The 11,251-nt window shown below is 35.7% G+C and overlaps 1 protein-coding gene across 4 annotated transcripts in view; it reads left to right on the top strand.

The window, feature by feature from the left end:
* The window catches only part of ARL15 (ARF like GTPase 15), a 432,647-nt gene that overhangs the window by 155,481 nt on the left and 265,915 nt on the right, over window positions 1-11,251 (top strand). For all 4 annotated transcript variants that reach the window (XM_024119582.3, XM_024119575.3, XM_055086555.1 and 1 more), the window contains one exon: window positions 9,838-9,897. In XM_024119582.3, the coding sequence (XP_023975350.1) occupies window positions 9,838-9,897 (60 nt within the window). The remainder of the gene's footprint in view (window positions 1-9,837; window positions 9,898-11,251) is intronic.

Genomic DNA, 11,251 nt, shown 5'->3' with positions numbered 1-11,251 from the left:
TGCAACAGGAGAGGCCACAACAGTGAGAGGCCCGCATACCGCAAAAAAAAAAAAAAAAAAAAAAAAAAAAAAAAAAAAAATACACATAGCAAAAACAAAACCCACAATTGTAGTCAGAGATTTCAGTACTCTCAATTATTGATAGAACACGTAGGAAGAAAATAGAGGTAGTAGACTTGAACAACACTATCAGCCACCTGGACCTGATTAACATGTATAGAACCCTCTACACAACAGCAGCAGAGAACCTTCTCAAGTGCATTTGGAACATTTACCAAATAAGACCATATTTGAGGACATAAAACAAGTTTCAATAAATTTAAAAGTATTCAGACCACATGGAATCGAATTAGAAATCAAGACCATCTCTGGAAAAGTCCCCAAATGTTTGGAAACTAAAGTACTTCTAAATAACCCATGGATCAAATAAGAAATCAAAAGAGAAATTGTAAAGTATTTTATACTGAATGAAAATACATGTCAGAATTTGTGGGATGTCTCTAAAGCAGGACTGGGGGGAAATTCATAGCTCTGAACCCCTGGATTAGGAAAGAAGGCCCCCAAATCAGTGACCTCAGCCTCCACCTTAAGGAACTAAAAGAGACAGACTGATCAAACCCAAAGTAAGCAAAAGAAAGGAAATAATAAGGATCAAAGTGGAAATCAGTGGAATAGCAAAACAGTAGAGAAAACTCATTAGATCAAAAGCTGGTTCTTTGAGAAGATCAATAAAGCTTAAGAAACTCTAGCCAAACTGATCAGGGAAAAAAAAATCAAAGATGACACTATAGTATCAGGAATGAGAGAGGTTACATCAATGTAGAGTCTATAGATATTAAAAGGATAATAGAATATTATGAACAACTTCATACCAGTACATTTGACAACTTAAATGGATGAATTACTTGAAAGACAAGTTATCAAAGCTCATTCAAGAAGAAATAGAAAGCCCAGATCTATAGTTATTAAAGAAATTGAAATTATAGTTTAAAAAAAAAAGAACTTGAAGTTTAGTTGGCTTCACTGGTGAATTCTATCAAACATCTGAAAGAAGTAAAAATGCCACTGCTACACAATATCTTTCAGAAAATTGAAGGAGGAGGGAAGACTTTCCAACTCCTTCTATAAGACCAGCAAGTTTAATGTCAAAATCAGATAAAGACATTGCAAAAAAACTACATACCATATCCCTCGTGAACATAGATACCAAAAATATAAACACAAATCTAGCAAATCAAATCTTAAAGTAGTATATTTTTAATAGGATAATGTGTCATGACCAAGTAACATTTATCCCAGGAATACAGGGTTGGTTTCACATTGAAAAATCAGTAAATTTAATTTACAATATTAATAAGCTAAGAAAAGAAAACCATGTGATCGTCTCAAGAGATACAAACAAACAAACAAAAAACATTGATTTCTGATAAAAAAAACTCCACCAAAATAGGAACAGAGGGAATTTCCTCAACTGTTAAAGGTCATCTATGAAAACCCTATAGCTGTTGTCTTACTTAATGATGAAATACAGAATTTATTCCTGGTCTGATCAGGAATAAGACATGGATGTCTGTTCTCACCACTTCTGTGCAACATTGTAGTAGAGATTCTGGCCAGTGCATCAGGAAAGAAAAAGAAATAGAAGGTTTCCAGATTAGAAAGGAATAAGTAAAACTTTCTTGGTTTGCTGATGACAGTATCATCTATGTAGAAAATTTGATGGGATCTACAACTTTATACCAACAAATTAGTGATGGCTAATGTGAATTTAGAGCTGATAGTTTTGGAGATCTGAAAATTTGGAGGATAGCTTTGATCATTAGTTTGGAGAATGTTGTCTATAAGAGTAGAAGCAGATAGAGTGGTGGACAAATGTGTTGAATTCATTCAGATAGATAAGCAAATGCCCTGAAAGTTGGTAGATGGAAATGCAAAGGTCGACACAGAAACAGATGTCACAACTTTAACTGGGAAGTTATTAAGAGGTGAGTATGGTAAAGCGGTAAAAGCGTTATAAGGAAGCAAAGCTTGTCCTGGCTGGCCCTGATGAGGGAAGGAAAAGCTCTGTTTGCTAGTATAAGAGGGAAGGAAAAGCTCTGTTTGCTAGTATAAGAAGGAAGGAAAAGCAAGTAAGAAAATGTTGGAGGCTAGAGAAGACTTTTCTTAACAAAGGTGAGGTTCCCTGTGATTCATTGAGAGGGCTCTGCAAGGATAAAGGCAGGGCAGAGTTGGGCATGAGGTGCAAAAAGAAGAGAACGGGTAGATGCTTGTTGGTTGAGTCTGTATGTTTATTGTAGCTAATGAAGGTGGGCAAGAGGTTGGAGAAACTAATTAGTGGTGACGGAGGGGTGGAGGCAGAGGAAAACCAAGCAGGCTGATTTTAGTTTTCGGTGGACCCACAAAACCCAGTGCTCACCAGAGTTCCAGATAGACATTGCCGGCCTGTTCAAACTAAACTGCTGGCTCCTTTTTGTTGTGTATGTATGCAGCTGAAGAAGAACAAAGGAGGTAGAAGGAAGGTCCTAAAAGAAATGACAAAACCCAATGGCAAGAAAAGGTAACTAGAAGAAATGAGGAGGTCAGAAAGCCACATGTGCATGTGAACATTCAATGTGAGGATGGGAGAATAGCTGAAGGAGGTCCTACGGAGAATAATGTACAAAGTGAACGAGCAAGGGAGCTAACTATATAAAAGTTTAGAAAGACTGGAAAGCTAAGATTAAGATGACAAATATAAGTAAAAGCAATGCTGTTGAGAAGTATTTCTATCAGATATTACAGGTAAGAGTTTATGACAGTCCCATTTAGAGAATTCAGTCACATTCACAAGTAGTATCTAGAATCTAATTGATTAATTAAGCTAAGTCCACAAAGGTATTCAAGAAAAGAATTAACGGCAAACAAATAAATGGAAAGGTTTGGCTTTACCAGAAGTTCAACTTTACTAGAAAATAAATAAGAAAATAATTTTATACCTAAATTTACCAAAACGTGTGTTGTCCGTTTTTTTTTGAAAGAAGTTATTCATATAAATTAAAGTTTACCAAAATATTTACATCCCTTGGCCTAATAAGCGTGTCACTAAGAATTTACAGTAAGTGTGTAATTTCAAAGAAATTGTATGAACAAACTGATTCCTTGCAACATTTTGTATAACTAAAACTTTAAAGTAATTTAAATGTCCTATATCAAGCGAGTTTGTTAATTAACTCGTGGTACATCAGTCGAAATGATCATATATTGGAAAACACAATCTTCTGTAAAGGAAAATTAAATTTACATTCATTTTGAAAATTAAGCTTTGCAAAGCTATGCTTTTGAATCAAAAATGGGAAAAAAACGTAAAAAATAACTGGGCTTTGTTGGTATGGTCAAATTATGTGTGAAATTTTATTCTCTTAAATTATTTCTCTATTTTATAATGTTTTGATTATATAAAGCCAATTAAAGATGAAATATTTGTTCGAAGAGTTTGGAACAGTTGAAAAGATACACTGAGAATTAGTTTCTTAAAATGAAAACATGACAGAAGGAAGGGTATGTCTGTCCATTTCAGCAAGGCAAGAATGTCAGCCTTTTCTTCAGAAGTACAGGGAATCCAAACTTTATTGGATTGTTAACTTCAGCAGTCTTTTACTTTGACATAATTTTTAAAAGATACTTAAATTGTCAAAACTCAAAGGGCCAAGAAGTCCTGAAAAGAGCAGGTCTTGCTGATAGAGGAAAAAAATTGAATAGCTTACACCTTGGTCTAGAAACAAAAGTGAACTTTGTCCAGAGTGAATTCCTTGACTGTATATGCCCAAAGAATTTGTTGATAAAAGGGATTGTTAACCTGTAGATTACACAATATTCACTTTTTTTTTCTTTTTAAACCAGAGGAATAGAGTCTAAAGGTTTAGGATAATATATTGTTGTAACATAGAGAACAATCTAGAGAAAATTGAACACTTGGAATTGAAAAAGTTTGAAAAATCTCTTCTAGGGATATATATTACTATGTTTGAAAATTTGTCAAGTGACATGCCGGTCAGTTAAAATAGAAAACAATTATGGTAATTTGAAAGAAATACAGAAAAGTTTATGAAAATCACGCATTTTAATAACTTTAGTATTAGCTGCATACACGTTAAGAAGAAATAAGTTAGAAAGTCAGATTTGGTATCTGCTAAAGAATTGTGTTTTATAAATGCTGGTAGATTAAATTTCCTTTTATGATGTTGAAATGATATTTAGAAGAATTTCGCTAGACCATTGTCCAAACATCACAAAACTAATGCATAAATCATGTCCTTGGTCCAAGTCAAGGCCACCAGATCTGTGGAATGTCTTTCCCTTTAGCAGTTCTGAGAGTGACCCAGGGATGTCAGAAGCACACACCGAGTACCTGTGTACATGTGTGCAGGCTTGTGTATGTGTTGCAGGGGAAGGGGGGAGGTTGGTCTGTAGGTCCAAGCGAAATAGTCATGTGTTCCACACAATGAATAAAAATAGACTAACCTCCCTCTGAAACCTAATCTTGTTACGATTCCAGTAATGCTTTCCCCGCATAAAAAATTTCAAATCCATCTCCCTTGTATCACAGGCTTTTTTGGATTTAAGGACTAAAAGACAAAAACTGAGAGTCTATGCAAACAATTATTTCCCCAAAGAGTTACTAAGTCGTATATTTATTAAAATTTGTGGGGTTAAATCTTAGGGGAGGTTTCAGTCTTACTAATGTAGCTTAAATAGGCCAGGAAAAAATGACGACGTAACTTAGGCCTCAGCCATCAAATTGTTTGAATGGAGTCGGGAGACCTACCCCTGAGGCCGTCAGCCAAATACTGGAGGCCATTGATGGTTGACTCAGTTGTTACTGTTATTTCCTTCTCCTTGTTTAATACAAATAATGGAATCCTGACATTAGAGGAAACTTTAAAAAGCTAATCTAGTCCACTCATTTTGCAGATTAGGGATTCAAAGTCAAGAAAAAAGTGGCTGGTAAGTCTAAGATCTGTGACAGGGTCTCTAGGACAGTGCTCTTGTTCCATCAGCTCACTGACTTCCTGCGAAGAGCATCGGAGGATGCTTATTTTTTCGAAGAAGCAACAGAGCGAGCGCACTGTCATGGCTGAGTCAGTTGGACATTTTTCCCTCCCCTCCTGAGTTCCTGGTTTTATTAATAACGTCTTAAAAAAAGTACTCTCTAAACTCATACTATTATAAGGCAATGTAGTATAGACCTGAGAACACAAAAATCAAAATAGATTCCTTGTGTTGGATTATTTATAAATAGGAGGGAAAATAATTAGTGGGATTATTAGGTATGTGTGTATTTTTTCCAGTCCGCTCCACCGTTATTTAGGTTCAAAATTGGAAATTTTGGATCCATCATCTTGTTGGTATGTGGAAGAGGTGCTATAGTGTGGAGCTCTGGTGGACTCAGGTGATGAGACCTGAGTTCAGGTTTTAAATACAGCTTTTAGTACTTTTGGCCAGGTACTTAACCCTTCTAGACTTCACTTGCTTCCTGGAACAGTAGTTATTCATTAAGTTAAGGATTGTCGTAACAGCTAAAATACAGTCGTTGCTTGGTATATGAGGGGGACTGGTGACCACCTTCCCCTGCAACGGATACCAAAATTTGAGGATGCTCAAGTCCTGTATATAAAAATACAGTATTTGCATATAACCTACACACATCCTCCCATATGCTTCAAATCATCTCTAGATTACCAATAATACCTAATACAATGTAAATACAATGTAAATGGCCTGGGCACAGCAAATTCAAGTTTTGCTTCTTGGAATTCTCTGGAAATTTTTTTCCCAAATATTTTCGATCTGTTTGGTTGAATATGTGGATGCAGAACCCTCGGATATGGAGGGCTGACTAAATATAAACCCTTAGCACAGATCTTTAAACAAATATTGAGATCCTATTATGACCAAGCACTGGCATACAAGATACACTGTACACTGTATCTCTATTACGAATCCTTGCAGTCTAGCTGGGGAACAAACATAAAACAAGTAAATAAACTGTTATGTAATTAGAACTGTGAAAGTCATGTAGGAGGAGTGCTGAGTGCCCCAAGCACACAGATCCAAAAAAATCAACCTATTTCAGGAACACCAGAGAAGGCCTGCCTGACAAAGTGAAGTTCTAATACCACCTGAAGGATAAAGAGTTTGCCAGAAGGGCAAAGAACACACACTTTTGGAGCAGTAGGTGCAAAGGCCCTGAGATGGAAGGAACATGGCTTGTTTTAGGAACTGAAGAATATAAATGAGGGGGAAATGATACAAAATAAGCCTAGGGAAGGAAAGAGGAACCAGATCAGGTAGGGCCTTGTTAGGTGTCTCAAACTATACCTTGAGTAGTGAGAAGGTATCAGACCCTTTTAAGTAGGGGAATGATGTAAACAGAAGTGCATTTCAGGAAATCACTTCTGCTAATGTGTGGGGATGATTGAGGAGGCCAATAATAGATGCAGAGTTTAGTTAGGAGGCTCACCACGTGGTGATGGTGGTGGCTTGAGGAGAGTTGTGCTGTGAGGATGAAGAGAAGTAGGCAGTTTTGAGAACTATTTAGCAGGTGAAATTGAAAGGCTTTGGGGATTGGTTGATTGACTGATTGAGAGGGAAAGAAGTGTTAAGGAGGACCACAAATATTTAGTCTGTAGAAGTCCTCAATAAATGTTGTTTTGATTGCTTCCTCAGCAACTCTTATTTTTGCCACTGCTTTCATAATATATCTGAACTTGAGGCCACACATGATTTTGATTGGGAGAAAGCATTCAGTGATTATTTGATGACCATTAGTATTCTGAATTTTTAGTTCTATTTATTTAAAAACAAAACACTTTATAGCACTGATTACCGTCTGTTTTCATTTACAGCTGAGGAAACTGAGGCACAGAGGAATTAAGTAACTTGCTCAGAGTCAGACAGTTAATAAGGGTAGAGCCAGAATTTGAACCCAGACATTCTTCCTGTAGAGCCCATACAATCCAGTGATTTTCAGTCCTCAAAGCAACCCTTTGAGAAAGGTATTTTGATGGATTGACCTTTGTAACCCTACTAAATATTAATTTCCCTTCTTGACCTCATCCAACTCAGTGTAAAGGAATAAAATACAATTGATCTGATGGTTGCCCTTCTTGATTGCCCTTCTGGTGAACTGAAAATGTGTCTTTACATTTTAAGTCTTTTTAGTCCTTGCAAACAGTTAGAATGACTAAAATAGAAAAATATTGTTTCTCTTCCATGAATAGTGCATTCTCTTATTTTCTGGACTGATTATCTAGGCTTCATCCTCTGAACATTAATTACCACAGCTATATTGTAAAAATAATACAAAGACAACAAAGTGGAAGACTGCATATACCTTTGCAGTATAAATCTAGCCACATATGTTCTGTGTGAAGAGAAAACATTTATGAGTATTCTGCAGGAACATTTATATGCCTATAAATAACATTGCTAGGTTACTTTGCTTAGAGTGAACATTGGAGGACATTTTTGTAGTCAATTTATTATTAAGTCTGTGTAAGGATTCAAAATGGGAACCGTCATATAATCTGCCTGTTGGATCAATAAATTTCAAAAGTTGTATTTTGCATATGGGTGTGGTAATTTCCAGAAAGATATTTCTTCCCTCTGGGTGCCTGCATCTTGTCAGCTTTTAAGAATCAAAGCAGATGAAATATTGCTGATGTGCTCCATAACTATTTCTTTTTCAGAGTTGGGGTTTGTCCCATTTCTCTGGAAAATCCATACTTGGGTTATCCTGAACCTAACCACTAATAGACTGTTTAGCACTTACATAGTGTTTTCATTTTCAGGATTTCACAATCATTGCCTTTTAATCCATGTAACACCCCTGTGAGGTAGGTAGATACAATCAAGCCTCCAAGTCTCCTGTGGGCGAATTTCAGTGCCAGCAGGAGTATTCTGATTGGCACTGAGTTTCCGTAATTTCCCAGAGGCCAGACACCTGGCCTCTGGAGAGGCTTTCCTGCAGACCCAGATATATGCCAGTATGTCAGCCACATGAAGCCGCCTCCTACTCCTCCTGCTATTTTACTAAGATTCAGTGACTGCATGCACCGTTAATCATAGTGCTATGCCCACTGTGTCAGTCTGTATTAAACCCACATAGGAAGGGTATGTTTTGGAAGGTTCTCAGAGAGCCCAATGAACATTTACGTTCTGTACAACAGATTTCAACAGTTTACACTTCCATCACTCCAACAAAGGTACTTTTCATTCAGTGATAACATTTATGGCTCCAACTAAATACTTAGATTAATAAATGAGCGCCGGCATTTCTGTCTTGAGTCTGTAATATATTCAGGCAGGCAGAAGATATGTTACCTAACGATTAAATCATCAACAACATGGCATCCACTGAAATGTAATGTCGGCAGTCTTATATTTTGTGCTTATTTGTGCAAGGCACTGTGATAAAGATAACACATGCATTATCGCATCCTCATAACAACTTTGTGACATAGATACTATCATTCCCAGTTTACAGACGATGAAAGCCAAGGCTGGTAAGTTGCCCACAGTCATAGAGCTTATTAAAACCTAGTTCTGTCTGACTCAAAAGTCACTTTTTAACCATTACATGATATTCACTGCCTTAAGTAGAAGGTCATATATAAAATCTTAAAGCTCTGGGACAGTATACAACAGAGGAGTGGTAATAATAGGCTGGAGTATAATAAGGCACATTTTAACGTGTTTTTTAATAAAGTAAAGCAAAACCACGTAAAAGAATTGTTCTTATACACATTGTACTTTATATCTTTTTACCTTTCTAGGCACCCATCATAACTTGCTTCAGTGAAAGTATTTGTGTTTTTCCTTTCACCCTGTTGATTATTTCTTGAAAAGGGGACCATGTCTTATTTATCTTGTAACTGTACATATCAAATAATGCTTAAAACCTTAAATTGATTGGGTGCTTGGAAATTACTGAGTAAATTAACTATTTAAAATTAGTAGAGCTTTTAATTGAAAAAGAAGTACCTGTATATGCAAAGTATTCAAATCAAACAAAAGAATCTCCCTTCTATTTAAGACCTCCAGGTACCCAGTTCTCCCAAGAGTCATTACATGTTCCAGTTTCTTGTGGATCATTTCAGAAATATTTAGCGTATATATTTGTGTGTGTGTCTGTGTATAGGTAAATGCACACTCACATATGTCACACCTGAATTGATTGACTTAGATGATGATAAGTCCTAAATACAGAGTTAATCACAGTACTATACTCTGAATATACTTTTATAATAGAAGTCATTTATTACATGCATTATAAAATGCATAAATGGGTAATTATGATTGTACTTTTAAGAAAAATTTATGTATGACTTTAACCATGTCCTTGAAAGAAACCGCTAACATAAATACTATGTAATTCAATATAAGATGGTTATAATTTTGATACCTTAGTCTGTAGGGTTGCTAAGTTATATGTGAGGGAAGATTAACCTTAGGAATTATATGCAAAGGTACTGATAGATTTAATATTTTCTTTGAAGTTTCTCTATACTTCCAAGTGTCTTTCTTGCAACTGATAAAATATACAAAGTGGCATTATGTATTAAAGAATGAAGCAATATTTTGAAGAAAAGGTTATATTTTTCTGTAACATACAACTGTTTTGCAAAATGGTAGAAGATAATACTGGGTTAACCATTTGTCTTGGAAATTATGTGTTTCTGGTGTAAATATGAGCTATGAAAAATAACTCTTAATCTGCCTAAAAAAGAGCATTTGAGCATTTTATACATTTTTAAAACTTAAGTTGCTAATTCTTTCTTTTCTGTTTTCTAATTGTAGGTTTTAGTATAAAAGCAGTGCCATTCCAGAATGCCATCTTGAATGTAAAAGAACTTGGAGGTATATCATTTAAGATCACTTCTATGTCTGGCTCTAGCTTTTACTAAGTTCATATTAATGTGTTACATATAATTAAAACCTAATGATGTATTATTCTCGGAGGTGATTCATTTTTACCTTTTCTCTTGATAATACATTTCCTAGAAATATTTCCTTTTCTTTATATATATTTTAAAGGTAGTTGAAGAGTTCTAAGTAACATAGACTTTGTTTTCTTTTGTGTGGATTAAAGAACTACACTACTAATGCCATTTCATACATTGTACTCTTTGGTTTTACTTAGCTAATGAAATTTATTCTTTTTTTTTTTTTTTTTTTTGAAATTTATTCTTCAATGAACAAAATGAAGAGAGTTTTAATATAATCATAAAAAATAAGCTATATGTTATACAGGGCAAAGAACTGTATTTTAGAGTAGTTTGTATTCATACTGCAGGTTTTATTGTATTAGATCTTTTTAGAATGTATTTGTTCCAATAATAAATCTTTGCCAATAGATTCTTTGCTGGTCAAGCACATTTATTGGCTAGGCTGCACCCCAACCTATACATCACTCAGTCTTTCATTACACTCTCTGTCTGGGGTTTTTTTTTTTTTTGGTTGTGTTTTATGTCAGTGAGGGTCTTAACCCATGTAAATAGGTTAACAAAGAAATCAGTCAATTCAGTGAACCTACTAAATTCTCTAATGCCACAGGAAAATGGTAAGTGCTCTGGAGTTCAGTATAATATTGGTGAGTTTAATGACTTAGAAGAAAGTTCTCTTCCATCTCTTTAATCACTTTGTGATATTGACCTTACCCTGTTGTTGTTTTTTAAGCTCATTCTGTGACCTATTTTTAGATTGATGAAATTGACACAAACCTTATGCCATCATAATAGTGTTTGATGCCTTCTTATTTTTATCTAATGATATATTGGCTGATCTTTTCAGGTGTGTGTTTTAAAGAGCTATATCCAGAACAAGTATACTTTTGTCAGTCTGTTTTTTCTTTTTTTTTTTTTTTTTTTTTTTTTCCGGTATGTGGACCTCTCACTGTTGTGGCCTCTCCCGTTGCGGAGCGCAGGGCTCCGGACGCGCAGGCCCAGCGGCCATGGCTCACGGGCCCAGCCGCTCGGCGGCACGTGGGATCCTCCCGGACCAGGGCACGAACCGGTGTCCCCTGCATCGGCAGGCGGACTCCCAACCACTGCGCCGCCAGGGAAGCCCTGTCAGTCTGTTTTATAGCTACCTTTGACTTTTACAGCATTAATATTTAAAATGAACCATGGTTGATAAATTCTGGTTTTTCTTTGATGTTGGTTTTGTCATTTTGACTGCAAAAATTATAAAACATGAATGTTCTTGTAATAGA

This window comes from Physeter macrocephalus, chromosome 8 (assembly GCF_002837175.3).
Source record: "Physeter macrocephalus isolate SW-GA chromosome 8, ASM283717v5, whole genome shotgun sequence".
In the NCBI taxonomy this organism is placed as follows: domain Eukaryota; kingdom Metazoa; phylum Chordata; class Mammalia; order Artiodactyla; family Physeteridae; genus Physeter; species Physeter macrocephalus.
Note: the sequence above shows the minus strand (reverse complement) of the source record. Positions and strands in the feature narration are given on the sequence as shown.